The sequence below is a fragment of the Fusarium falciforme genome, chromosome 6, assembly GCF_026873545.1.
Source record: "Fusarium falciforme chromosome 6, complete sequence".
Classification (NCBI taxonomy): Eukaryota; Fungi; Ascomycota; class Sordariomycetes; order Hypocreales; family Nectriaceae; genus Fusarium; species Fusarium falciforme.
The window spans coordinates 2960716-2988259 of record NC_070549.1 but is presented as its reverse complement, the minus strand read 5'-3'; the positions used below and the strand labels follow the sequence as shown (position 1 = coordinate 2988259).

Here is a 27544-nt window from a genome sequence, read left to right as displayed (position 1 = left end):
CTCCTCTACCAAACACCAACGGCATACGATATCAGAGCATGATATCAGAGCATTCTCTACGACTTCAGGCAACACGCATCACCAGGTATGATATTCTTTCCCGTGCAGAAATATCATGCTTATCCTCCTCTTCAGTTCCTTCAGTTGCGCAAGCATCCCCAGCCTCCATCAGTTCACCAGCTTCGCCTATCGACTCCAAGCGCCATTCCACCACCGGTATAGTCACATCTCACTTCTTATTACATCATGCACTCATAGAGCTAACAAGTTTCTACTCCAGAAAATGTGTTGGTTCGACGTTGCCCCTTCCAGAATGGTCTGCGGCCACCGCGGCCCAGACGAACTCCTTCGTATGCGCTGGTGCTGCGATACCAAACCCTGTGGTGATTATCACCTGAACTACTTTGGGCTCACTCGAAAGCGAGACCCATGCGTTGACTGCATTCTCGACCGAAGCTGGGTTCTGGTGAATGGTCGTTGGCGCAAATTTTCCATTCTAATGTGAGAGGAGGACATGGCCGAGGAGAGTTGGCAGACGCCTCATCCTTGCAAGCAAGGGAGGATACCTGATCGAAAATGACATGCCATGGATTGTAATGGGGTTTGGTGCATGATTTCAAATCAGTTCTTTTATGAAGCCAAATGGTATTACTGGTACTATTATGCTATAGCTGGTAGCTGAAGCATCTTCTGAGTCACACTCCACCATACGCCACACCATGATGCACTGCCAAATCTCGTGATGTAGATACTATTTCCTGTTCAATCCAACATGATTCCTTTGATTTTCTAATTTTTCTCGAAAGGAATCAAGAGCCTATTTTTTGTCATTTGGTAGGAATTGCTTGTTAGTATGATGTATTTAAGCCTCTTCTTTTCATTCTCTCTCAACTGCGTCTACGTTCTACAGTACAAGTGCAAGTGCGAAGACACAACACCAGGAATTAGACAGCAATTACATCTCCAAACTCTTCTCTCCTCAACCTCCACTCGATCAATCCCAAATAAAAGGAGTTGAGCTTTGTTCCTTGCAAGTCTATAATACGACCCTACCGACCAATCAGCGCTCTGGACACGTCGGTGGGTCGAGAGATCGTCGGTACAAGTCTCACCCACACCAACGTCCGTCCATCAACGCCCCCCCGACGAGCGAAAACCCCCCCAACGCAAAGTCCCAATGTCCCTTCGACCATGACTCCGTCCTTGGGCTCGACTGTCCTCCGCCTCCTAGCCATCTCGTCAGCCTGGACGCCTCCGACCCAAGCCCAAGCCCAGAGCCAAGAGTCCAATCGCGCCGACTCGTCGACGTCCACGACCGTCTCGTCCTGCGACGCCCGAACCATCAACTACATTACCCATACCCTCCCACAATCCTGTCTGACGAGCTCCTGGTCGAGCGCAACACCCTCAGCAGCCAATGCGACCGCCGATGCCCCGTCCAACGTGACCAGCAGCGATGCGCCGCAATCCTCCAGCGCAGACGCCGAGTCCCAATCGTCCACCCCCGCCGCCACCGCCGAGGGCGAACAAGATGCCGCAGGCGAGGAGCCAACAAAACCCTTCATGTCCTTTGAGGACTGGAAGGAAATGATGCTTCGGAAGACGGGTCAGGACCCCCAGGACCTGCGATCCCGAAACAACCAGCCTCGTCGCGCAGACGACAGGATACCCCCGGACATGGGCCACGCCGGCCTCGGCGAGGAGGACGAGATAGCTCTCAACTTTGACAGCTACCTCGATAATGCCGGGGAGCAAAAGAATCGCCCCTCTGGCGGCGACGTCGAGATTCATGGGAGGGACGGCGCAGGCCAGGCCGTCGTGTACGAGGAAGGCTCCATCCACAAGAGCAAAGACGCCGGCAAGACGTGCAAGGAGCGCTTCTCCTACTCGTCGTTTGACGCCGGCGCCACGGTCCTCAAGTCGAGCCCCGGCGCAAAGAACGCCAAGGCCATCCTCGTCGAGAACAAGGACTCGTACATGCTCCTCGAGTGCTCGGCCCCGCGCAAGTTCGTCATCGTCGAGCTCAGCGACGACGTCCTCATCGACACCGTCGTCATTGCAAACTTTGAGTTCTTCTCCAGCATGGTCCGCCTATTCCGTGTCAGTGTTAGTGACCGCTATCCCGTTAAGCCCGACAAGTGGAAGGAGCTCGGTTCCTTTGAGGCGAGGAACTCGCGAGATATCCAACCCTTCCTGGTGGAGAATCCGCAGATCTGGGCCAAGTATGTCCGCATCGAGTTCCTGACTCAGTATGGCAACGAGTATTATTGCCCGGTGTCATTGATCCGTATCCACGGTTCTCGAATGCTCGACTCGTGGAAGGACCGTGATGATGATTCCCATGAGGAGCATGAAGAGCCTCAACAGCTACCCAGTCCAGAGGATGAATCTGCAAAGCCCCAGGAAATCGAGAAGCCTCAGGAATCCATCGTGCCAACATCGACAGAAAAAATGCCGTATTGTGAAGTCGATGATCCCACAATGCTGTTCTTGGCCCCATTGGTCTGCCCTGCCTCGTTCAACGCGACGACAGGCAGAGTCCCCAGCCAGCCTGATACCAGTTCTATCGAGGGAATTAGCGCAAGCTCTCAGAACGTATCAACGGAGGATAGGGAAAGGAGTGGTACCTCGACACCTCACGTCCGTAGGGCCGACTACCCAGCGACGGAAGATGCCACATCCTCGTCATCTTCATCCACCGCCTCTCCAAGCGCAACACCAGCCATCTCACCAACCAGCCCTTCTTCCATCTCCTCGTCGAGTGCTAGCACCGGCTCAAACTCGACAGCTCCAGCAACAAGCGCCAAGACAGCTTCAACCTCGTCCACCTCGACCTCTAGTTCGGCCTCCACATCCATCGCAAAACCCTCACCAGCAAACACAGCCAACCCCAAAAACCGTACAACCGCCACGACATCGAATTCTCCCGCATCACCCACTGTTCAGGAAGGCTTTTTCAAAGCCATCTCCAAGCGTCTCCACCAAGTCGAATCCAACCTCACACTCTCCCTCAAGTACGTCGAGGATCAGGCCCGCCACATGTCCGACACCCTCCATCGCACGGAGCAAAAGCAAATCTCCAAAGCGACCCTATTTCTTGACAACCTCAACCAGACCGTCCTCGCCGAGCTGCGGTCCGTACGCGAGCAGTACGACCAAATATGGCAGTCTACCGTCATCGCACTGGAAAGCCAGCGCGAGCAGTCCAACCGCGAGATCGTTGCTCTCAGCACCCGTCTGAACCTTCTCGCCGACGAGGTCGTCTTCCAGAAGCGCATGGCCATAGTGCAAGCCGTGCTTCTTCTGTCGTGCCTGTTACTCGTCATCTTCTCTCGGGGTGTGTCCCTCCCTTACCTCGCGCCCTTCATGGACCAGGCCAGCTTGGCCTCGTATGACGCCTCAGCCTCGTCGCCAGGTCGTGTTCGCGCTCTGTATGGGAATTCATACGATACCGATGGAGAGGATCCGTCTCTGTTGACGCCTCGGTCGAGAAGAGACTACACTCCCCTGTCGTCATCAGCTGGAGACGTGCCTTCTGCTGATCTTCGTCGTCGCACTTCGTTCGTCGACGACTCTCGTCTCGAATGTGAGCAGCTCTCGCCGCCTCCAACACCCGGGCCTGTTGATGGTTATACATCTTCGACGGATGCTTCTCTCTCGTCTCATAAAACCCAGCCTACTATCCTCCGCCGCTCCCCTGCCATGCATCCAAACAACTCACGTAAACCCTTACCTGCTTTACCTGAGAATCCCTCATCCCCATAAATCGCGGCTGGCCGCATAGATAGTAATGGCGCATTTTCTTCGGCTACTAGATGGTTAGAAGTACTTTTCCACAACGTGACATGCTTCGCAGTGATGTGACAGGGACGCCAGCTGCCAAGCACCACGCGCACACATGCATCACTGCCAAACTTTTGTTGATCCATATCATTGATTCCATGTAGCTACGAAGAGCTATTTCTTCCTGTGACTATTCGAGACGACCAACCGAGATAATGCAGACCAGGCCATAGCCTTCAAACCCCTGGAAAAGCCTCTGAAATCGAATTCTGCGCGTCAAGCCAATGGGCGTAGTGCCAATGTGCCTCAACGACCACTCAAGGAGCAAAATGACTTTTGAAAAAAATCAAAAATCAAAATGACTTCTGAAGAGGAAGAGTGATGTGATCCAAGCCTCAACGGCGCATGTTGAGGTCACGGGCATAGTAAGGCCCGATGGTAGTCTCATGCATCTCCTCCAAGACTGCGAGACGTGTGCCCCGGTCGTACTGCGAGCGGCGGCGGCGCTGCTCGTCGCGGTAGTGCTGGCCAGCGTTGGGAGTGAAGAGCCCTGCGGCAAGCGGAGTCAGCATATGAAACAAGACTGGGTTTGAAAAGTACTTACCAACATGCTCAGCATTCTCGCAAGATCGCTTCATCTTCGAGTGGTTGTCGGGACCGGGGAACGGCTCCTCACGGCCAATCAACTGCTGGTCCTCGCAATGATCCGTGTAGAACAACTGGGCACGTTAGATAAGGAACAGAGAAGGGCCGAGGAAACAATTTACCTTGGGGCGATAATGTTCCGCCTCCAGCATCACGGAGGAGTTACGAAACTTTTGGACCAAACAGTCCTTCCCCTGAATTGCTAATTCGTGTCAGTTGCTGCCGCTTCGTCAAGGAGAGAGTAAACTTACTGGCATAAGAGACCTCAGCCACCTTGTCGGAACGAAACAAGTTCCTATGGTGTGGTTAGATATGATAGAGCCAGGCTCCCAAATCCGTTACTTACCAGCGCTTGTTAGCACGATGCTCAACAAACTGCGTCACTAAGTCAGTTGTGCATGCACGTAAGCTCCATCATCGATGTTTGACATACGGGGATGATGTATTCCGCCTAAAGTGGTCAGCATGGAACTTGAAGAAGAGTGGAATGTGTCGGGGCATACCTTCGCAAAGTTGATAAAGGCGTAGCCAACGCTAGTAAAAGAATCAGCACTGATCATGTCCACAAAACAGAAGTAACTTACTTGCAGTCGTTGGCAAAATCAATGCGCAAGTACATGAAGTCGTACTTGCCAAAGCTCGACTCATCAACAAAACGCTTGAGCATGGGCTGATCAACCTTGTTGGGAATGTTTCGCAGCATAATCTATTTGCAAATCAGTATCAAAGGCAGTCCGCAAGGGAGTGTAAAACTTACAGTCGTGCGACAGTCACGGCCCGAGATGACTTCCTGCAGGTCAACGTGGTTGTTGTTGTTAGCATTTCGACCTGTGCGGTGAGGACGAGGCTGCCGACGAGGATCCCATCGCGTGAGCATGCCATTGTGATAGGCATGGTGATAGTTAAAATGGTTACCGTTGCGGTAACGGGAAGGCGAGTGGATGTTAGCACCATGGCGAGAGGTCATAGCAGGAGAGGGCGGAGCCTGGTAAACAGGACCGACAAGGTGCATGCCCTGCATCCCATACTGCATGCTGGCCGGAGCGGATGGGATGAGGTAAGGAGCATGAACAGGGCGGTTTCCACCTCCAGCTCCCTGCTGGCGGTTGGCGACATGGACAAGAGCGAGTCCATGCATGGCGGGATCGTTTCCACCAGTTGCCTTGGCATTGCTGGGCCCGATAGGAGCGGTAACCTCCAGGTGGAGCCCCTGGGAAGCAGCGTCAGATATCGTCTGCATGTTTTGAATCCTTGGGATGAAAGGAATACTTACGTGCGGAGTGACACCGTTGAAAACTCGAACGGCGTTGATGGCGTCCGCGACCTTGCAAAACTGGCCGATTGCTCGGAAAGATCCATCACCATACCCGAGCTGCTTGACGAGTCCAAACAGCTGGCCATGCGAGTTCAGGATGGCCTTGGCTACCTCAACAACCTGGATAGGGTCGGCGACAGCACCGAATGGGGGCGAAGCAAAAATGGCAACTTGACCCAGGTGGGTCAGTCGCTGATCGCCGGCATATTCGTAGCCGTTCTAAGAGACTATGTTAGCTTATTATCAAATGAAGCCATTCGGTGAGAAGACTAACCTCGGTCATGTTTCCGTGAAGAAAACCGTTGATCCATCCGTGCTTCTGTCGTAGCACGGTAGAGGCCCAGCCAGCGTCGCGGAGGTCCTCAAAACTGATATACACCTTGCAATCAGTAGTGGACAGAGTTCGACCGCCATGAAGCTGGACTCCATCATTCTTGGCCTTGCCCTGGCGGTTTGTTAGATTCTTCGTTCACTCGGTCGGCAGGAGATGGCACTTACGGTGACGAAGTTTCCGACTTCAGCCACGGTGACGGTGACACCATCACCGGAGACCTCGATCAGGCGAGAGATTCCCAGGTCAGTGCTGAGAAAATCGGCGACTCCATCGTTCTGCTGAAAGGCGGGAGTGGGCTGAAAAGCCGAGGCCATGGGCGAAAGACCGGCGTTGTTAGACTGGCCGGAGACGGTCGACGGTCCCGCGAAGGGATCCTCTTCGACGTGAGGGTAGATACGAGTTCGAACAGTAGCGGCACCGGAAGAAACACCAGCGAAGCCGTTGGGGGCGTCGACGGCACGACCCTTGCCCTTGGCAGCGCTGGAAGCTCCCTCGTCGGTGGAGTACATGGCGACGTGAGTGTCCTGAGACGAAGTCGGGGACACCTGGAACGAATCAACTGGGCCATTGTCCGAAGGAGGCGAGATGGCCTTCTCGAAGGCGGGATCACGGCGATGAGCCATGTTGCCTTGGTTCGCGGTGGTACGAGATGTGAACAAAATGACCAAGTGCTAGATCAAAGAGCAGGTGTTGCTGTATGCAATGCTTCCGAAAGGAAGCTGAGAGAGAAAGAGATATACGATCAAGATCAAAGAAACAAAGATCCCGGGTTCACTCCCATGCGGGTATGGTGAACCAGGAAGATGTTGTTGATGTTTGATGTGTGGGTGAGGGAGGGTGAGGGTGGGTGGGAGAGGGAAGAAAATCTCGGAGGGGAATCAGGTTGGGGAGGTGATGGGAGAGAATGTCGTGGAAGGGGAGCGAGGGTTGTTGGGAATTTTTGCCCTGACCAGAGAAAGAACTGCGGGAAAGGAAGGCGCGGTTCACGAGCGTGGGTGCTTTGTCACGGCCACGTTCGGACGATCCGTCGCCAGGTTATCAGACGGAAGGAGCCACGCCCATTGGACAATAAGGACAAACCCGACCGAGTCCAGTGTCAGGCAGACGTAAAGCATAGAGTTTACAGGGGTGATGTGTCTTGGCACGCAGTTATTTTGATATAGGGAGGGCGACTGCTGTCCCGGTCCGCTGGGACGAGGTCTACCGGCCTTGCACGCCCCCTGAGGTCACTGTAATTCCCTGAGATTCTATTGAAGTCTCCCGCCTAATTGATTTTGATCTATTTGATTTGAATTGTGATTTTGTGCGCTCGCCTCGCTTGGTGACGAGGAGGTGATGCATCGTGGGTTGATATCAAGATGCAGCTGGGCCGTCAGGGTCACGGCTACGGATGCCGATTCATCCAAGCCAGCCGCGCCCCAACCTGAGGCACACCTTCCCAGATGTCCCCTCGCATCCAGCTACCTCATGCCCATGATCCTAAAATCTTGGTGTTGATGATGATTGGTATTTCGTAGAGTGTGTCACCTGGGCATGGACATTTACATATATTGCACTCGATGATATTTGAAAACCATGGCGCGATAGAAGCATCTCTTCCTTCATTAATTAATTCTCCATCGATATCGGATGCATGCAAATCTACTAACCATGGCGTACTGTCTTGGTTCTTCCTACTTGTGCTGTGCTGGCGCGGCCGGCGGGAGGGCATTCAGGATGCGTCGGCCCCTCCAAACCACTACCATCACTGTTAGTCCCCTGAAGTTTTGGCACCAAGCCGCGTCCCGTTCGTCAAAGAATCAGGCACCATTCTTTAATAATTGAAGCCAACGGTCAACGCCCTTAGTATTCCAAACCATCCTCCTTTGTCCATGTTTGCTTCGTTTGATTTCCAGCGCGTCCCCCTTTGACAGTATTCTTCCTCGACCTGCATGAAGCTCTGAATAAGGTTCATGCACGCAAGCAAACATCTGTCTAGCTGTTTCAACGTCCCCATTCTGCCCCACTGGATCTATGTGCCAGGGACGGATCACCATCCATGCATCCCCGGGTGGGGGGTGAAGGTTGACAAGTGCCGGGCGGCGGAAAATGAGGTCGGATCCGAGACCATCGTCTCCTCGTTCACATTTGTCTCTCCCAGGTACTGCGCCAGCGAATTCGACACACAGGAGTATTGATCAAATCTGACTGTTGCAGTATATTTGTGTAGCAGACTCTAGCATTCTCAGCCCATCAGGTCAGTAATTAATGCCCCAGCACCCTTCTGTTACTCTCTACTGACCAGTATCCTCAGCGATAAAGCCTTTGAAGCGTTACTACGATACTCGCGGCGTTCCAGCCATCGATGGAAGACTCCCGACACTCTCCAAGACACTGCCAGACCCTCAGGGGCTAGCTCACCTGAAAGATCGACGCCACTGGTCCATGTTCATTGTCTCTCCAGTACGGTTGATGCGACCCAGGCCGAGATTTCACTCCTGGAATGGAAGAAGGTTGGTGCTGGCGACCTCGTCTACCTGGAGAAGCCTCTGTCAGGCACCAGCCTGCTCGTTCATCTATCCAGGCTATCCAAACTACTGACCTTGGTACCAGATCAGCGTTCCAGGCTCCATCGAGCCCACGCCACACTCAGCCAACGCTTCTTTGAGAACAGAACCGAACCTTTTGCACTTCATCGAACTATTGATCCCCATTTCCGAGCCAGATAGCTGACGAGCAACGACACGTCCTTGAAGAGGATGACTAGACAAGATCCAGGGGACGCACAGAAAACTATGAGACAACAAGAAGTCAGTTGAATCCAGAACACTGAAGACTGTCGAACTGATAGGCACAAGAGAAGAAGCTTGAGCCTCGTGACAAGCGCCTCTCACAGAAGGTGCTCTGAGAAGCCAAGATTTTTAAGTAGTACATCTTCAGGATACGCCACTCACAACGATCGTCCTCTCGGGAGGGTGGGTTTTGAGAAAAAGTATTCTCGGGAGGTAACACGCTCAAGAGAAATCCCCAAACGTGCTGATCTCGATAGGGGGCATTCTTAGTGGACATAATACCCTTCTCAACAGTTTCTCGGTGCTTTCAGGGATAGAAAAAGATCAGGGTCCCTACGGGCTGGGTATGTTAGATTCCATTCTTTTGGTAGACTTCAAGATACGTCGCCAAACGTGCTTCGGAGTGTTTACAGCTTCCAGCGACATTGCAGTCATTCTCCAGGAGACGTTTACAGCAAGGTTTCATGCTGATGACTATGTCGGAGTCGCCCATGCTAGGTATCACTTGTAAGTATCAGAGACATTTCCTGATTTCTTTCGCACTGACATGCCTTGCAGACTACAGTGCTCTCTCTCGCGAGAAAACAAACTTCCCACGAAAACGATCCTTCCACGGCCGCCCCATACCTCCGCTCCATGTCTCCAGGCAAGCCTACAAGCCTACACTCAAGATTAGGTACCCAGTGAAACCTTCAACTGGATGGCGCCTTTCGGTTGCTTTGCAGAGAACAAGCATATCGTCGGAAGCATGCCAGGGACGGTTTATGATCTACAATGCCGGATCTTCGCTGTGCCAGGCACCGATTCCAGCCCCTGATTACCCACGACCCGTTTGTCTTCTGTCCCCCGCAAGAGTGACCGACTCTCGCACTTCCGATTTTTTTTTCATATCTCTGTATCCATTCAGCTTCCCAAATCCTACCGAATACTTTGGTTTAGCACATAGAATGTACAAAGCGGCATCTCTTGGACGTGACCTAGAAGGGTGGAAATAGACTGTTCGGCGTATTCCTCTTCGACAAGAACAATACCTTTTTTGCTCTACATTACCATATACCCCGAACTCTTTTACAGTTTGAATCCAGCCCAAGATCATTTTCCCATGATGCTCTACATCCTGCGCGTGTGCATGCTGTAGTGCGCCCTAAACGATGCTCCTGGCAGCTAGCATCATGGTGATTGCATGCAAGGGAAAGTCACCTTCCTCCAGAAAGTTGCTGGCATTTTTCAGTGGTCTTTTGTTTCAACTATCATTATTGTACTCTATTTCCTACAGTCAGGCATGGACGAGCTGCAGAAGTCCTGCCATACTTAGACTTTACGATGCTGCCGTGGATGATTGTTAGTGGATTTACCTACCCTACACCTTTGCAAGTGCTCGCAGTTCCAGGCTTGGAGGCGTGTTTTCCACATATTCTTGATCCCCAAAAAGGCATAAATTGGTGCCTGATGAGACTGCGCGCTTACTCCTTTATCTGGCTACCCTTCCTGACTTCGCATCGTGCTGGGTTCGTCGATTGAACTGGTCTTGGTGAGTTACAAGGCGTCGCAAACAAGCACCCAAACATAGTCGCACATCAAGTCTTTGAGCTCATTATGAAAGACGTAGAGTATTCCTCAAAGGTATCGAAGCCCAAAAGCCAGGCAAACTATTTCCATACTGCATTTTCTGGCCACAAACTGAGCCCGTCGTCGCTTTCATCCAGCGCGCAGGTAGACATGTCGTCGTGTGTGGAGTGTGGCTGATTTCTTCAGCCCCGCGTGGCTCATGCGCTAGAGAGCTTGCCCTTCACGCCCGCGCGCTGTCGTCTCATGCAGGCGCAGCTTGAGTGGGGCACTGGAAGCCTCGCCTTATCGACAGGTACGTACCACTCGATAACGTCGAGGGGAGCTCCAGGCAGGTTGCGACACGCGACGTCTAACGACACCCAACCCCATCGTCAATAGCTCCGCGCATCATCAGGTAGTAGGCATGCCGCGACGTCCACCTGCCGTGGATGACTATGCATCTGCGGTGCCTCATGTACGGCTTCCTACGGCGAGCGCTCGTTTCTGGGCTGTACGCTAACCTCCTGTCTCCAGGTCATCCTCGCGTCTTCCGATGCCGAGTTCCTCGACCAGCTCATCCCCGTCCTTAAGGATGCTGCGCACTCGAACCGAACTCCTCTCCTAAACCAGTGCTTGGCCCGCTATCACCAGGATCGTGAAGCCGAGATCGAACGTATTGGCCTGACTCGCCATGAGGAGTTCCTTGACTCGATCAACCACCTCCAGAGTGTCCGCGAGGAGACAGTAGCTCTGACCCATGACATCCTGAACCTCAACGAGTCGATCGCCGATAGTACAAAGAAGCTGGCAGCTCAGAAAGAAGCTCTCGTGAATACATCCTCCGTTCGCCAGAACATCGCCGATGCTACCAATGCCTTGAACGACTCCCTGACCATCCTCCGTGCCGTCAACAATGCGCACGACCTCATCCGTCGCAAAAAGTACTATCCCGCTCTAAAATCGCTCGAAGATCTACAAAATGAACACCTCGTACCCATCATCCAAAACCGCTACTCCACTCAGCATCGGCTGGCCGATGTCATCCAAAAATCCATCCCCGCCTCCCAGAAGGCCATCTCAGAGGCTGTAATGACGGATCTCAACACATGGCTGTTCCGTATCCGAGAGACATCGCAGTTCCTCGGCGAGGTGGCGTTCTATCACACCGAGATGAGGAGGTCACGGCAAAAGAAGAGGATAGAGGAGGACCCATTCTTGGCCAACTTCAAGCTGAACTCGGCCATTGAACTTGTCAGCGACGAGAACGAGGACTTTGACGTGTTGGACAATGAAGAGTTGCAGGTTGACTTTACGCCTTTGTTTGAGGCCCTTCATATCCATGAGGCCCTTGGCCAGCTCGAAAAGTTCCGCTCAGAATACGGTGCAACCCGAAGGCAGCAGAAGGACTTGTTACTTCCCAGCTCAATTGAGCTCCTGGCGGAGGATGAATCATCCTTGAGTAGCTTGCTAGAGGGAATCTCGGGGTTCGCCATCATTGAAAAGGCAACAATGCGACGGGTGCCGCATCTACGATCTGCAGCTGACGTGAGTAACCAGCGTATTTGGTCGAGCTTTCACTAACACGGAACACTATAGGTCGAGGAGTTATGGGAGTCTATGTGCACTGCGGTCATCAACTTGACCTCGAAGTCCCTGAATGACGTTACTGATGCGGAGGCACTGATAAAGATCAAGACCATCATTGCCCTCTTCATCCAAACAATGGAGGTAAGATGCCGTCAACACACTATGCCAGTGTCTTACATGGGGCTAACATTACTCAGGGCTGGGGATACACAGTGGCAATGCTAGACAACTTCCTCCTCAAGTTGTTCGATAAGTACGCCGAGCTCTTGAAACGACGGTTCAGTGTGGACTTCCAGGAGGTTGGTCGGCTCCCCTATTTCCAAGCTACTGCCTGCTCACAGTTTTCATAGATCGTGTCCACCGATGACTATATGCCCATGGCCATCAACACACCCGAGGAGTACGAGAAAGTGGTCAATGTCAGCTGGTTCACCCAGGAAAAGCCGGCAGACCAGCTCACGTAGGTTGTCCCCCTCACTTACTTAGGACTTGCTGACCAGCTAGATTTCCCTGCGTGCTGCCCTTCTCCCAGATGTACCCCCTGTGCTGCATAGATATCCGAAATTTCCTGAACCAGTTTTACTTCTTTTCCGACGATCACTTCCAACACCCCAATGTTATTGACGAGACTCTCAAAAAGGTGAGTTGGCTGACGCACTGAAGTGACATGATACTAACGCCTGTTAGTCCCTGGACGAACTTCTTACAGAAAAGGTCTGTAAGTCGTTGGTTGAGCGTCTGAGCTCCCAATACTTGGGCCAGATCGTGCAGATTCTCATCAACCTGGAGCACTTTGAGATTGCCTGTCAAGAGCTCGAGCAGCTGCTCATTCGGGCACGTTCATCCACCTCGGCAGGCGGTCCGGTGAAGTTGAATGCCACCGAATCCTTTAGGAATAACAAGAAGACTGCTGAGAAGCGAATCTTTGAGCTCGTCAACTCCAAGATTGACGATCTCGTGGATACTGCGGAATACGAATGGTATGTTTCCGAGACAAATACGGATCACGGTTCTAATGTGCTCCATAGGACGGCAACGACGGTCGAACCGGAGCCCAGCAACTACATGCAGACGCTGACTCGGTACTTGTCTAACATCATGAACTCAACCCTACTCGGTCTCCCTAGAGAGATCAAGGAGCTTATTTACTTTGACGCGCTCAGTCACACAGCCAACAAGATTCTGGTATGCTGCCTCTGTCCCAATCCCCGAGATTCCCCTCAATGCTCACACTCTGTAAGGCCCTACCGCTCTCGCCTGATGTGAGGCACATCAACCCCAACGGTGTGGCAGCCCTCGCACAGGATGTAGAGTATCTTGTGCAGTTCGTCGACAGCCTCGAGAATGGACAGATGCTGCGGGAGAACCTGGATGAACTCCAGCAGACCATCAACCTCCTCCAGACGGACAACCAGGACGAGTTCTTTGACATTTCTACACGCAACAAGAAGTACGGACGCGTGGATGCCCTCAACGGACCAATGCTACTAGAAAAGTACGATTACCCGCAAACTTTGCCATCACAAGTTTCTCAAGTTACTGACAAACTACAGATTGACACCCATCGCGGCCAGTCCCGTTAGAAGCGCGCCACTGGCCAACTTTTCCTCACGGTTCGGCATGAACAGATAAACAAGCATATATATAGTGCCACGAATGTATAAATGCAAAATAATTCAGCCTCTGCCGTCCCACTACCGGAGCGGCTGCTGAATTTCTTTGTTGTTCAATTGCAATGAGCGAGTGTTTCTTACTGTAATGTGCAGTCCACCAGGTCTACCTGGGAAGCTAATTGTGTTTGCATATAAAGCATAAATTCCGTTACGCCAGACATCCTTTCCATCGTGAACCCTGAGCCGGGCCGAGCGATTGCTCAAATTTGTACACCCAAGTATCATTGCCTCATTTCCTTGCCTCTAAGGATCAAGCGCTTGAGATAGGGACGCATAACATGTTTGAGTGTTTACTCAAACTCTTCCGAGGACATAGGAGCCTGCCTCTTGTTAGTAACTAACGGTTGACTCGAGACTGGAGATCATACCTGCTGGGGAGGCATGGCCGAGTACGGATACATTCCTTCCATCTCGCCGTACATGCCTGGCGGCTGGGTCTGTCCGTAGGCGGCCTGAGGAGCGGGGACAGCCTGACCCGGGTACATGTTGGGCTGATTGCGGTAGTCCTGCTCAGTAAGACCATGTCCGCCCATGTAGTCGGGAGCGCCCATGGGATGAGGCTGGTTAGGAGCCTGGGGCATGTTGGCGTGCTGACCAGGCATCTGACCTTGGCCAGGAGCGGCGGGAACAGCCTGGGGCGCGGCAGCCGTCTGCGTAGTTCGCTTCGCGTGGGAGGAAGCCTCCTCGCGAGGCACAATGTCAATGAGGAAGTCGAACATGTCGGACTTTGCTAGGGCGGACGCGATGTCGGAGCGCTGCAGAGTGCGGCGCTTGTTCTCCTCGGCGTGGATCCAGGCGCGCATGGTGAGCTCGGTGATGAAGATGTCGCAACCCTTGGCAAAGAGGATGGGAGCCTCGGCGGAGATCATCTTGACCTCGGGGTCAGCCTTCATGACCTTCTTGATGCGCGCCAGCGGGAGCTGGTGGATCTTGTAGTCGTGGGTGTCATTCTCGAGGTGCGAGATGGTGTGCTGCCAGTAGGTGGTCAGGATGTCCTTGTACTGGCCGGTGAGACCCTGATGAGCCTGCAATCGTTGCGTGGTCAGCTTTGCGCGCGCGCGGAGACGGTATGCGACATACATTGGCCCAAGGTCCGGTGTAGAGCTCCGAGGGCGCGAAACCCTGGGATGCAAGCTATAGAACGACGAGCTGTCAGCGCATGGAATTGGAGCTATCGCGAGACGCGGCGAGGTACGCGCGCGATCGCGAATCGAAGGGGATCTAAGCTGGACGTACAGCAGCACATGCGCCTGCGCGTCACGACAAGGTCAGCCTTCCAAAGACGCGGTCAAGAGGGAGGGGCTGTTTATTCGACGGGCGGCGCGCGTGGACTTACTATAGTGACCGCCCTGACTGGGGTCGTAGACAGGGCGTTGGCGATTCTGCTGAGCACCTTGGGGGTTCTGGGGATCCATTTTTATGAAGCTGTTTTGAACTGGTAAGTAAACGAGAAAAAAACACCTGCACACGGCCTGGGGGGGATTTGGTGTTGGTACCTAAACAAACAGCTGAGATGGTGGTTGGGGTTGGCGGAGGGCGATGAGCCATGACGATTGGGCGTCAGAAGGTTGGAGTGATGGGGCGCCAATGGAGGTAAGCGGGACTTGAAAGGGGGGACAAAATAGGGTGAGCACTTGGACCCCCGTTTCATGTACTTGAGCCCCATGCATTTCTGTCAACCTTACCAACTCCGAATGTGGCTGGTGCGTCACCGCCCGTGCCACACTTCCCTTCTCCACCACGCTCCGTCCCCATATTTTTTTTTTTCTGCCATCAACTATTTCTTGCGCCAGCCTTCTCTCCTCGACCTACTTCCTTTCTTTCCTTCCTGGTCGACAGCAGATCATGACAGACATCTTGGATGCTCAGGTCGATGAACTGCTGCGCAAGGCTGAGCAGCGCCTGAGAGATGGCCCTGCTGCGTCTGCCGACCTCGTCCCGGCTGCTGCTCGGGGGGTGAAGCCCGACACAGTCAAGGTCGTGCAGCAGCCTGCCAGCGAGAGCAGCAGCAGCAGCAAGAAGAACGACCTGTCTGTTCGAGCACCCCCTCAGCCGCAAACGGGACTGAAGTCCAAGGAAAAGGTAAGATTCCTACTTCTCTCTACTCCCTTCTACTCTTGCGCTTCATGATGAAAGTAAATCCCAAATTTTCTCTTGACATGGGACAGTATCCGTTTTGGATCAAAGGACCGTGACCACATGATATCTTATTTCATAGTTACTCTGACATTTACCTGGCGCAAACAATTGGCAATCACACGAGGACACCTGTTAAGAACCTCCGAGCTAACATGTTTTGCGATTAGACCACCGCCGGAGCCAACTGGTTCGACCTCCCCAAGACGGCTCTCACCCCCGAGTTCAAGCGGGACTGGCAGCTCCTCCGCATGCGAGGCATCCTGGACCCCAAGCACCAGAAGAAGACCCTCCGCGCGAGCGCCCCCGAATATTCTCAGGTCGGCGAGATCATCGCCGGACCCACCGAGTTCTACAGCGCCAGGTTGACGCGCAAGGAGAGGAAGGCCACCATGCTCGAGGAGGTTATGAGCACCTATGACAAGGACAAGTTCACCACAAAGTACGCTGGCATTCAGAAGCAAAAGACCAGCGGAAAGAAGGCATTTTACAAGAAGCTAGTGGCTCAGCGCCGTAAACGTAATTAAAAACTTCAAGACCAAAAAACTTCAGAACCATTCGTGTGTATAAAGTCCAGACGTGAGATGTAATCTCCGGGCTTCTTCAGCGACAAACAAACTTGTGACCAATGTTCCCAATGCCAACCCCCTAAGCATAATGTCACTCTGTCAATCTTGGGTAGAACCAGCTCGTCTTCAACGAGGCCAGACAAGTTTGAAGCAAATCTCGAACTTTTCTTCCCTAAACGCGCGCTTAAGCGCGTGTGTCGGTTGTGTGCGGCGATGGTCCGTGCGCAAAAGTTCACCCGACGTTTTCAGGTCTGTTACACCTCGAACTAAATCTCGAGCTTCACATCATCGACGCCTAGGGACCGGCAAGATGATGCGACAAAGTCTTAGACCCTTGCGGGTCCTCTCGGTAAGCCTCCAAATATGTCGTGAGAAGCCAATTGACACATGTACTAACACCCAAGTAGGCCGAAGTGCCATGGATCGCCCGCCGAACGAAGGCCTCTCTGTACGTCCACCGAGTCAAATCCGCCGTTCTTCGAATCGAAACCTCGCATTCTTCGAGTCCACGCTGACACATTCATGTAGAGCACAACCTGGAGATCTTGTTCCCAACAAGGTTGAGAACCAGACCCCCGTGGAACCACGATACCCACGAGCCCTCGAGGCACTGCACCTCAAGCCTCTGAAGCGAGAGGCCGAGCACGGAATCCCCTCGTGCGACCTCCAGCTCCGCTCCTACAGCGTCCAGCCCCTCGAGTTCTTCTCCGACTTTGCCCTCCGAGCGGCCTACTACCTCGGCCTCCCCGCCTACGGACCCGTCCCTCTTCCCCGCATCACGGAGCGCTGGACAGTCCCGCGAAGCAACTTCATCTTCAAGAAGTCGCAGGAGAACTTTGAGCGAAAGACCCTCCGAAGACTAATCCAGATCCGCGACGGAAACCCGGAGACGGTGCAGATCTGGCTCGCCTACCTGCGCAAGCACCAGTACTACGGCGTGGGCATGAAGGCTAATGTGTGGGAGTTTAGCGAGCTCGGCGTCGGCAAGAAGATGGATGCTCTGCCTGAGGCGGACCAGGGACAGATTGAGGCCAAGTGGGCGCACCTCGGACAGACAAAGACGATTGGTACGGTGGAGAAGGTTGAGGAGCTGCTCAGCCGGAGGCGATTCCGGGAGGCGGCTGGCTTGAGGGTGCCGCCTACAATGGAGTCATAAAAAGAGACGGATGGCTATGACACCTTCGCTGCTCCGGGAAGAGTGGCCATCTTTACCGGAGGGGAGGGAGCAATGTTTGGATGTGATGTACAATAGGCCATAGAAGGCTTGAACCATGTAAAATCAACAATTGGCAAAGACGAACTGTAAACCAGGACTTGACTGCGTAGATATAACGCCCAGGAGCTTATCCTAAAGTCCTTGGGTGGCTGCTCCAAGTGCCTGATTCTATCTAACCAAGCATGACCAAGAGGGTGCTAACCACAACTCTACCAGCCATGAGAGGAATTCAACTAAAATACACATGAATTACCTCGTTTCAGCTACTTTGCTCCTCAGTTCGAGATATAAACTACCTTGGATGGTTTCGTGACTTGAATGTCGTAGTCCGCATCCGCCCCGATAAGTGCATACAAACTCGAACTTCTGAACCTCACCCCAGTTCCCCATCACCACCACCCCCAATCCCCTCCCCCTCAGCCGATCTCCCCCTAAAAACAATGCCAAAAGTGAACCCCAGGGTGATATTCTCAGGCATCCAGCCCACGGGCGTGCCGCACCTCGGCAACTACGTCGGCGCCCTCCGGCAGTGGGTGCAACTCCAGCGCAGCGAGGATGTGAGCACCAAGCTCATCTACTCGGTCGTGGACCTGCACGCCATCACAATGCCTCAGCCGCCGGAACAGCTGAGGAGTAGGAAGAGGGAGGCGTTGGCGGCGTTGCTGGCTATTGGGATTGATCCGGAGAGGGCGACGCTGTTTTACCAGTCTTCGGTGAGTTGCGGGACCTGTTGCTTCGTGTTAGAGAGCCATTGAGAGTTTAGACTCTTGACTATGCTGAGACTCAGCTCTGTAAAAGAAAACTAGTGTCTGAATTCTTATTGACCGAATGTCTAGGTTCCGGCACACTCAGAGCTCATGTGGATTCTTAGCTGCACAGCCTCTGTAGGATATCTCTCTCGAATGACACAGTGGAAGGTATAAACCACTATCCTATATATCCAGCAAAGACTGACATATCCCAAGAGCAAGTTGAACCTCGACCAAAAGTCATCCATCGAGGATCGACAAGCTGGCTCCCGCCTCAAGCTCGGCCTCTTCTCATACCCAGTCCTTCAGGCTGCCGACATTCTAGTCCACAGGTACTGCCATCATACGAGGCTATCTTGAACTTGACCACTAACACGTTCTCTCTAGAGCAACTCATGTCCCTGTTGGCCATGATCAGCAGCAGCACCTCGAGTTTGCCCGTGAATGTGCCACAAACTTCAACCACGCCTACGGGAACCATCTCGTTGCTCCCCAGACCCTCATTCGTAAGTCCTCAATGCTGTTATCATACACCATGTTACTTACACTCTACAGCCCCCGTCCATCGCGTCATGTCTCTAACAGACCCAACATCCAAAATGTCCAAGTCCCACAAGGCCGAGAAGTCAAGGATCCTCATCACAGATGCGCCCAAGGACATCAAGGCCAAGATTGCTTCTGCAAAGACGGACTCTATCCCCGGAATCTCATATGATCCTGCTACCAGGCCCGGAATCTCCAACCTGTTGGATATTCTGTCCATCTTTGACGCCGAAGGGAGACAGGCGGCGCAGCTAGCTGAGGCTTACAGTGATCTCAGCCCCAAACAGCTCAAGGAGATGGTATCAGATGCCGTCGTTACCGGGCTGGACGGTATTCGCGATCGTTACCTCGAACTAGTGGGCAAGGGAGACGAGTATCTCGACAGCATCGAGGCAGTGGGCGCTCGCAAAGCACGAGAGAGCGCCGAAGAGACGATGCAGCTGGTCCGAGGAGCCATTGGATTTTGAGCGCCATGACGACTTTTATTCTGTACACTACACCACGACTCCTACATTGTACTCCTCCACGCCATAGCAAGATGGTGCTGTAAGAATAGAGCTCGTGTACGAGCAATGCTAAGATAGATGAACCACATACTCCCGACTTTGGTACTTTTTTCTTCCAACTAAACTTCCTCAACTCCACGCCTTCATGAAGCATAAGCAAAGCTAGATCCTTTTGCAGATAGCCAAAACTCCCTCACGACTTGGTTTGTCGCCCTCGCTCCTCGAAGACTGCATATCATCGTCAGCTATAACTCAATAGTTGAGATAGATATGGAAGCTCACCTGATGACCTTCTTCAAGAACATGGACTTCTCCTGGGGTGTGATCCGGGTGCTGGGAAATGACTCGTGTCCCAGGCCGGCCTCGAGCCAGCTCTTGGCCATGGGGCAGCGAACAACGAGCTTCTTCAGGGGCTCGCTCAGCTTATCAAGTTCGCTCCTGGAAGCGTTGCCGCCAATGTTTCTCGCGAGACTCTGAGCGAGGAGAGGGCCAAGCATCTGCATGGCCTGCTGGGCAATGTCGTTCAACTCTTGTGAGTCACACTTGAGGTCCACAAAAACGGCCTGCTCACGTTAGTTGTACAGTCACATAGTGGTCGTTGGGATTGCTTACCCAAAATACTGCTGCACTAGCCTTTGGCAGTGGCTCCTTTCCATCCAGCACTTGAAGAGTAAAGAGGAAGAAGAATTCGGCAGCGTTCTGAGGTTCCAGTCGAAGAAGGATGACAGGACTCTTGGATAGCAATCGAGTTACGAACTCGATTCCATTTTGAGAAAGCTCCGGGTCAGCTTCCGGGTCTACCGAGTGTTCCATGTCAGTTGAAGATATCTTGTCACTTTCGAATCGACTTACTGGGGAGTTGCTTGAGGAGTCCCACGACCCAGAGAAGAACAGAGTTGAGCATCGCGTGCTGACTCTGGAGTCCATCGTGCTCTAAGGAACTAACAAACGAGCACGCGGTGCTGACGAGCAAACCGACCCTTGGTGTCTCGAGTCCCTGGTTTGTCAAGTACTGTGCAACGCTGTGAGGCGGCAGCACAAACGGACCAGGCTCTACTTCAGAGAAGCCACTGCGCAGCACGGTGCAGATGATCTCGACAACCTCTCCACTAGTGTTGAAGGCCCCCTGAATCTGACCGATCATGGTCATGATGCTCTCCTGAAGGTGCGATAGTTGTGGGTCAGCCTTATTTGCCCTTGCCTGCTCACCATCCAAGTCAACTGACACATCAGGAGCCTGAAGTCCTCTGCCAATGCTGGCAAGACATCTGAGGGCCTTCAAGGCCGTGTGGAGTGCAGGACTCTCGTCAGAGGCAGCATATGAGCAAGTAGGTGCCACGAAACAGGGGGTAACTCCAGAATCGGGAGAGTGTAGCAGCTCTAGTGAACGTTGCACGTCAGCCTGAACGAAGCTCAGGAGTCGAGCGCAAGATGAGTATCTCAGGTTCGAGTCGGGGATCGCTTGAATGACCGACGCAATGCCACCGGAAATCTTCTCACTGGCTCCGCAATCAAGGCGGCCTCCAGAGACGAGGTTCCGGTACTCGTTCAGGAAGCCCTCGGCCTCGGTGTGAAGGTGACCTCGACAGGAGGAGCAAAGCCTGTAGATAGACTTTGCCGCAGCACTCGCCATGGGATGTTCTCCGACAACGACAAAAAGCAGGTTGAGAGCAGGGGGCAGATGCGAAATGTTTCGCTCGAAATATTCCGTATAGTGCTCGATCAAGGCAACACAAGTCTGCCGTGCCTTAGGGGGAATGTCTGCTTGACCGGGGCGCAATGCTGAGAACAGGGGAGATGTAAAAACGGATGCGAGAGCGCCATCGCAGCGGGTGTCCTCGCCAACACAGTCAGCGAGTCCACCGAGGCAAAAGGCGGCCGCCTCAAGCTGAAGCCAGGATGAGCCCGATAGAGCCTTGAGCACCAAGTCCGCGAATGTGACCACGAGCTGTGGTCCTGCCAGCGAATAGACAGACTGGAGGAGATCAATAACATCCTTCCGGGCATCGTTGAAGCCGATCCTCTCGTTGGAGTCCCAAGAGACAAACTCTTCATGAGGCGGGTAGACCACCTTCTGCCATGCATTGGACACGGCCTGAAGGACATGTGAGAGGGCCTGTGGCACCCATGTATTAGCTGCTCCTTCGTCCGAGTACATGGCGTCAGTCATTGTTTCTGCATATGTAGACCAGAACTCCAGAGCAGGCACAAAGATTTTGTCCTCGGCAACCGGGTATCCCTGGGCAGCAAGAAGGCCACAGAGGTTGGACAGCAGGTTCTGGCTTCGGCGGTCGTTCAGCTGCATAAGCTTCTCTACCTTGGCATCACCGAAAGCAAGAAGAAGCTGACCGAACTGGACCGAGTCAAAGTCGAAATCCCCTTGCATGAGCGCTTGATAGCGGTTCTGGAACCAGGAGCTGTCAAAGAGTTCAGCCAAGTTCTCAATGTGGGCGTCGGTCAAGAACATGGAACAATTCGACAGCAAATCTACCATAAGCTCAACGGATGCATCGTAGAGTTCGTCTACTGTCAACGAGCTAATGACAGCTGTGACGAGTGGCCCGATGGGCTCTGAGAGTCTCGTGTCCCGAGAGGAAGCTCTTTGCGCGAACCAGACCCAGGACTAGATGATGTTAGCAAGCGACGGGGAAAGAAACATCAGCGGCTTACCTGAAGGCACTTGATCGAGTCTTGATGAGCAGCTTGAGAGGTGGACTGAGGTGACATTCCACGGCTCATCAAAGCCACAGCAGCCGGTATGTTCTCCAGGATGGCATCGTACAGGCCCATGCTAATAAATGTAAGAAACAAGCGGCATATCAGGTGCTAGGGCACAAACTTGCTGGCAGAGTTCAAGTCGAACTTTGCAATATCCTCCAGTACGTTGCTCAGCACCCATAGTGCGGCTTGTGTCTGAGCAGAGTCAAGGCTCTCAATAAGGGCGGATGATTCGGGGGCATCATCAAGAGCATCAGGCCGTAAGGGCTGACTAGATGCGAGACAGAGGCAGAGATGGTGGGTGAAGCGACGCCAGACTCGGTGGAAGTGGAGGAAGAAGGTTGCAAGGGCCGAAGCGAGTTTTCTTATAACCAGGGGCCCTGTTCCATTTCGTAGTGAGTCCAAATACCAGCCTATTAGAACTAGCAGGAGTTCAACTGCGTCGTCAGATGTGAGTGAGGAGCTAGAGGAAAGTCAGCGGATAAGAGTAGGTCCTGTCGGTGTCTTGGTCATACCTCTCATTGTTGAGCTTGATGATGATGGTGAGGGCGCCAAAGAACTTGACCTTCTCGTCAGACCTCCCTAACAAGTCTCGAGCTATTCCCCAAGCTTGAGGTGACCCTTGTAACCGGGACAAAGTTGCTTGCGTTCGTGCAATGGTCTCTGGAGGGTTTGGCTGGTAAAGGGAGAGGATGAGCTACAACCATGTCAGCGTTGTTCCTGAAACTCAGGCCTTGGGAACTGGAAATGTTCGTTGGCTCGTTGGAGGCGAGACTTACGGCTTCTACCTCCGGTATAGAGGTAGGGAGTGGTTGCTCCTCCATGATCTGGAGACGCAATAGAGCGAGGGGGCTCCTTGAAGAGAAGTTCTTCTAAGAGAGGTCTTGCCGGCAAGCTGGCAAGGACGGTAGTTCGGGACTAAAAAAGACTAATAAATATATTTAGTCAGAAAACTCTTTTGCTGCATATGCTTTCTGTGAGAACACTGGAGGCTCATCCTACCTAGTGACAGTTTACGAGGACTCAATGTGGTGTCCCAGGGCTTTGGCTTTCGTGCTCCTATTCATGCCTAGCAATTTATGTCAGCTGATTCCTTGGAGAACTGCATAGTGTGAGACTGAGAATGACCTTGCCGGTGAGCGCTTTGTAACACCAAGCAAAACCTCTTCGTCCCGACTTTTTCTCCATGCACGTTAACGCGGGTAGACAAAGGAGGCCACAGAAACGAGTAATACTTACCAATTACCGTCAAATATATCGTTGCTTGCACAAGAAACTCGTGTAAAGCGCGTATAGTTGAGGATAAGATCCGCGGTCTCTGTTTGGGGGTAGAGACTGGGGGTTGTTGTTGGGGTGGCTGTACGGGTCCTTTGAGGAAAATCTGGCGCAAATAGGAAGCTAGTGTGGTCCAGACGGGTATCCTAAGACGTCCTAGAGAGTTGGATTCGAAATGTCTAAGGACCAGTTATTGCGGGAGAAAGGCAGAGAGTGGCAGTTGGCAAAGCCGGCGAATCTCAAGCAGTGGTGAGATATTCAGAATGGAACCCAAGGTGTTGAAAGACACGGGTACCTGGCTCCCAAATGTGGGTACCTATCGGCCCCGTCACGGTACGAAAAAGTATTGGTGAATCATGCGGATCCGACAAAGTACCCGGCGTCGAGGTCACTGTACCGACGTTGGAGATTCAATGTCGCCAGAAGCACTCCACTCGAGAGCTGCGATGGAGCTGAGCTTCCAGTGGTTGATGGCCTCAATCCAGTTGAGTTTGTAGATATGGGGGTCTCCGGCTTGCCTCGGGTTGCGGCCATTCCAAAGATCCGCTCCTGCCCCTCAACCCCTCCACATCTTGACGCCCACGCCAGTTGTGCATCATCGTCAAGTGTCTCGTGAGGCTTGACGACCCTGCTTCTTTCATCATTTCGTGGATGGAATCTAATGCTTGACTGGCCTTGACGACTACCTGCTCACCTCTCACCTCGCATCTTTATTGTTAATCATATTGAAATCTCCTCGAATTTTGCATCTAAACACATTTGCTCATCAAGGTATGACCCTGTCCACATCCACATCAAATGTTGAAGCATGCAACTCCCCCAAGCAATGACTCCATTCCCATCTGCCCTGCCCTGCCCCTCATCCCTGGACCTCCCTCACCATCTTGTGCCACGCAACACAGCGCATTTGTGCGACCTGACTCTTGCTTCTCCCTCCCCAATTTGCATTTTTGCCCATCGTTTCCTGCCTTTTTATTTTGACCTCAACACATTCGCCCTACCTTCCTTCCCGCCCACATTCCGGATCATTTGATCGTGACTTGCCACTCTTGATTTGCTTCACCTTCACTTGACTTTGCCTCACTTTCAACCTCATACCGATTGCCGTCTTTCAACTCATTTCCAGTTCGAGAGCAAATTCTAAAAACTCAACCAGTTTTCTTCATACTTCGAGAACATCGTTCCTCAATCCGTGATCGTTTCGGTTCGAGTGATTCTCTCCTCCCTGGCGTTTGCGTTGCGTGCGTCTGATAGTCAATGCTACTCCAGTCCACCACCTCGCTCCTCCGTTCAGCAGCACCACGGCGATTGGCCTCGTTATCACTTCTCTCTAACCGCCGCTTTCTCTCCTCCAAAGCAATGGCAAAGATCGACACTACCTCCAGGCTCACTAGCCTGCGGGGTTTCATGAAGGAGCGCAACGTTCAAGTTTATAGTGAGTTTACCCTGCCGAAATATGGTTCTGTCCGTCTGGCAAGACGGCATGACTGACGTCCTCTCAGTTATCCCCTCCGAAGACAGTCACTCTTCTGAATACATTGCAGACTGCGATGCCCGGCGCGAGCACATCTCAGGCTTCACAGGCTCGGCTGGCTGTGCCGTTGTCACACTGGAGACCGCCGCACTCGCCACTGATGGACGCTACTTCAACCAGGCCGAGGCACAGCTTGACAGCAACTGGACGCTTCTCAAGCAGGGTCTTCAAGACGTCCCTACCTGGCAGGAATGGTCCGCTGAGCAGTCCTCAGGGGGTAAGAATGTAGGAGTCGACCCGTCCCTCATCTCTGGAGCCACCGCCAAGAACCTTGCCGAAAAGATCCGCAAGAGCGGCGGTGCTGAGCTGGTCCCCATCGAAGAAAACCTCGTCGATCTTGTCTGGGGCAAGGAACGACCAGCCCGGCCTTCTGAGAAGGTTATTGTTCAACCTGATGAGCTGGCTGGAGAGTCTGTCACCAACAAACTTACAAAACTCCGTCAAGAGCTGGAGAAGAAGCGTTCGCCCGGTTTCCTCGTTTCCATGCTGGATGAAATTGCCTGGTTGTTCAACCTGCGTGGAAACGACATCCCCTTCAACCCCGTCTTCTTTTCCTACGCCATCGTCACTCCTGATGTTGCCACCCTTTACATTGACGACTCGAAGCTGGATGACAAGTGTCGTTCTCATCTTTCTGCTAACAAGGTTGAGATCAAGCCCTACGATTCCATTCTGGATGATGCTCGCAAGCTTCACGCCTCAGTTAGTGAAAAGGGGAAGTCCGAGAACGCTGCCCCCACTGGAAACTTCCTCATCTCTAACAAGGGTTCATGGGCCTTGAAGCGGGCTCTTGGCGGCGACTCGTCGGTTGATGAGATTAGAAGCCCTGTCGGTGATGCCAAGGCTATCAAGAGCGAGGCTGAGCTTGTGGGCATGAGGGCCTGCCATGTGAGGGACGGCGCTGCGCTGATTCAGTACTTTGCCTGGCTTGAAGATCAACTCGTGAACAAGAAGGCCACCCTTGATGAAGTAGAAGCCGCCGACAAGCTTGAGGAGCTCCGCTCCCAGAAGAGCGACTTTGTCGGTCTTTCGTTCCCAACCATTTCCTCCACTGGTCCCAAGTGAGTTTCATGCCAAGCAACACGTTGCCGATGGGCCAATGACTGTAGTCCTTGCATGATTTGACTCCGTCCTTGCTTAGGAGACATTACACTAACCCTTCCCTCTGCAGTGCTGCAATTATTCACTACGGTCCTGAGCGTGGGAGCTGTGCCACCATCGACCCTGAGGCCATCTACCTCTGTGACTCGGGAGCCCAATATCACGATGGCACGACCGACACGACTCGGACGCTCCATTTTGGAACACCTACTGAAGCTGAGAGAGAGGCATATACGCTGGTTCTGAAGGGTCACATTGCTCTGGACCAAGCAGTTTTCCCTAAGGGGACTACCGGCTTTGCCCTCGATGGATTGGCTCGTCAGCACCTCTGGGTAAGTACAGCAAGGTGGATGATATGAGTGACGGCGCTGATACCCAGAACAGAAGAATGGCTTGGACTACAGACATGGCACCGGCCACGGAGTTGGATCATTCTTGAATGTCCACGAGGGTCCCATTGGCATCGGAACTAGAGTCCAGTTCGCAGAGGTGGCCCTTGCTCCAGGCAATGTGTTGTCCAACGAACCCGGATACTACGAAGACGGAAAGTACGGTATTCGAATCGAGAATATCGTTGTCGTCAAGGAGATCAAGACCAAGCATAAGTTTGGGGACAAGCCATTCCTGGGTTTCGAGCACGTGACCATGGTGCCGTACTGCCGGAACCTCATCGACACGAAGCTGCTCACAAGCGAAGAGAAGGAGTGGCTCAACGCTTACAATGCCAAGGTTGTGGACAAGACGCAGGGTTACTTTGAGGGCGACAACGTTACTCTTGCTTGGCTGAAGCGGGAGACGGTGCAAGTTGAGTGATGTTGAGGAGTCGATCCGAGCGACACTATAGACGTACAAACGCAGCCAAGATGAATGTTACAAGGAATGACGACGTCCACAATGGGTTCTTCTTGCTCCTGGCCCATAGGGCACTTCGGTTCAAGTACTTGTCGATGCCGAGAGTGCGGGTAATGTCCAGTCCGTAGCGGGAAGCGATCTAGTGGTGTCAGGGATTGTGGGCTGGGTGAACAAGTGGCAGTTACTAAGCTTACATGGATAGACAAGGCGACCAAACCTGTGAGGAGGGCGAGGGTTTTAGAGAAGAGACCAACCAGGACACCGACTCCAAATCCTACAGTATACGTGAGCTTGCGGCCCATTGGGCGACGAGTTCTCAAGGCAACAAACCTGCAACACTTCCGCTGGAAAGCTGGCGAACGGTATCTGGTGAGATATCCAGAGAAGGTTGTCGGCGTCGAGGTGGACCAGTAGCCAACGTCGGACCATCGCAGCGGATGACAGGGCGAGTCGCAACGAAAGCCCCGACACAAGCCGCGGGGCCAACGCCAACAGTCATGGCCCGAAGGGCGACTCGAGAGCTGAATGTCCGGTACATTGTCGTCCTGGTAAATTTTGTACCTGGGTTGAAAGGAATTGAGTTGATAGCAAGGGCGAAAGTGAGCTATATGACAACCTGGAAGCCGGAGCTGGAGCTGTAGTCCGGCCGGCGGTCGGTTTCATTACGTCAGTGATCTCGAGCTAGCTGA

General features: G+C 53.0%; 10 protein-coding genes across 10 annotated transcripts; 6 read left to right on the top strand and 4 right to left on the bottom strand.

The window, feature by feature from the left end:
* Nucleotides 1-1191: 1191 nt before the first annotated feature.
* On the top strand, nt 1192-3765 carry NCS54_00850100 (SUN domain-containing protein; the record flags this gene model as incomplete). The annotated part of the gene is made up of 1 exon (XM_053153886.1): nt 1192-3765. The coding sequence occupies one exon, from the start codon at nt 1192-1194 to the stop codon at nt 3763-3765; it is 2574 nt and encodes an 857-aa protein (XP_053009861.1).
* A 413-nt stretch (nt 3766-4178) lies between these two features.
* Nucleotides 4179-6700, bottom strand: NCS54_00850000 (RRM domain-containing protein; the record flags this gene model as incomplete). Its single annotated transcript, XM_053153885.1, has 12 exons — nt 4179-4333; nt 4388-4502; nt 4551-4630; nt 4680-4723; nt 4775-4803; nt 4862-4879; nt 4932-4962; nt 5013-5134; nt 5186-5638; nt 5702-5962; nt 6018-6188; nt 6242-6700. The coding sequence occupies 12 exons, from the start codon at nt 6698-6700 to the stop codon at nt 4179-4181; spliced, it is 1938 nt and encodes a 645-aa protein (XP_053009860.1).
* A 3960-nt stretch (nt 6701-10660) lies between these two features.
* Nucleotides 10661-13615, top strand: NCS54_00849900 (Exocyst complex component SEC15; the record flags this gene model as incomplete). The annotated part of the gene is made up of 11 exons (XM_053153884.1): nt 10661-10709; nt 10750-10871; nt 10931-11941; nt 11993-12124; nt 12181-12282; nt 12334-12443; nt 12488-12623; nt 12671-12963; nt 13012-13168; nt 13225-13478; nt 13537-13615. The coding sequence occupies 11 exons, from the start codon at nt 10661-10663 to the stop codon at nt 13613-13615; spliced, it is 2445 nt and encodes an 814-aa protein (XP_053009859.1).
* Nucleotides 13616-13946: 331 nt separating this feature from the next.
* On the bottom strand, nt 13947-15172 carry NCS54_00849800 (Histone domain-containing protein; the record flags this gene model as incomplete). Its single annotated transcript, XM_053153883.1, has 5 exons — nt 14993-15172; nt 14893-14906; nt 14737-14790; nt 14025-14681; nt 13947-13976 (listed from the first exon to the last, which is right to left on the bottom strand). The coding sequence occupies exons 1-5, from the start codon at nt 15069-15071 to the stop codon at nt 13947-13949; spliced, it is 834 nt and encodes a 277-aa protein (XP_053009858.1). The 5' UTR covers nt 15072-15172.
* Nucleotides 15173-15414: 242 nt separating this feature from the next.
* Nucleotides 15415-16319, top strand: NCS54_00849700 (Fcf2 domain-containing protein; the record flags this gene model as incomplete). Its single annotated transcript, XM_053153882.1, has 2 exons — nt 15415-15738; nt 15963-16319. The coding sequence occupies exons 1-2, from the start codon at nt 15502-15504 to the stop codon at nt 16317-16319; spliced, it is 594 nt and encodes a 197-aa protein (XP_053009857.1). The 5' UTR covers nt 15415-15501.
* A 319-nt stretch (nt 16320-16638) lies between these two features.
* NCS54_00849600 (Hypothetical protein) lies at nt 16639-17517 on the top strand (the record flags this gene model as incomplete). Its single annotated transcript, XM_053153881.1, has 3 exons — nt 16639-16710; nt 16769-16809; nt 16890-17517. The coding sequence occupies exons 1-3, from the start codon at nt 16672-16674 to the stop codon at nt 17515-17517; spliced, it is 708 nt and encodes a 235-aa protein (XP_053009856.1). The 5' UTR covers nt 16639-16671.
* A 500-nt stretch (nt 17518-18017) lies between these two features.
* NCS54_00849500 (Tryptophan--tRNA ligase) lies at nt 18018-19336 on the top strand (the record flags this gene model as incomplete). The annotated part of the gene is made up of 5 exons (XM_053153880.1): nt 18018-18290; nt 18414-18494; nt 18543-18658; nt 18714-18832; nt 18882-19336. 5 exons carry the CDS (start codon nt 18018-18020, stop codon nt 19334-19336), a joined length of 1044 nt encoding a protein of 347 aa, XP_053009855.1.
* Nucleotides 19337-19518: 182 nt separating this feature from the next.
* On the bottom strand, nt 19519-22917 carry NCS54_00849400 (Hypothetical protein; the record flags this gene model as incomplete). Its single annotated transcript, XM_053153879.1, has 8 exons — nt 19519-19603; nt 19658-19938; nt 19988-20172; nt 20228-21998; nt 22046-22166; nt 22215-22556; nt 22609-22790; nt 22873-22917. The coding sequence occupies 8 exons, from the start codon at nt 22915-22917 to the stop codon at nt 19519-19521; spliced, it is 3012 nt and encodes a 1003-aa protein (XP_053009854.1).
* A 1708-nt stretch (nt 22918-24625) lies between these two features.
* Nucleotides 24626-26816, top strand: NCS54_00849300 (Putative Xaa-Pro aminopeptidase P; the record flags this gene model as incomplete). The annotated part of the gene is made up of 4 exons (XM_053153878.1): nt 24626-24803; nt 24871-25963; nt 26074-26335; nt 26388-26816. 4 exons carry the CDS (start codon nt 24626-24628, stop codon nt 26814-26816), a joined length of 1962 nt encoding a protein of 653 aa, XP_053009853.1.
* A 25-nt stretch (nt 26817-26841) lies between these two features.
* NCS54_00849200 (Hypothetical protein) lies at nt 26842-27435 on the bottom strand (the record flags this gene model as incomplete). Its single annotated transcript, XM_053153877.1, has 3 exons — nt 27186-27435; nt 27050-27129; nt 26842-26994 (listed from the first exon to the last, which is right to left on the bottom strand). The coding sequence occupies exons 1-3, from the start codon at nt 27391-27393 to the stop codon at nt 26842-26844; spliced, it is 441 nt and encodes a 146-aa protein (XP_053009852.1). The 5' UTR covers nt 27394-27435.
* Between the last annotated feature and the right edge of the window lie 109 nt (nt 27436-27544).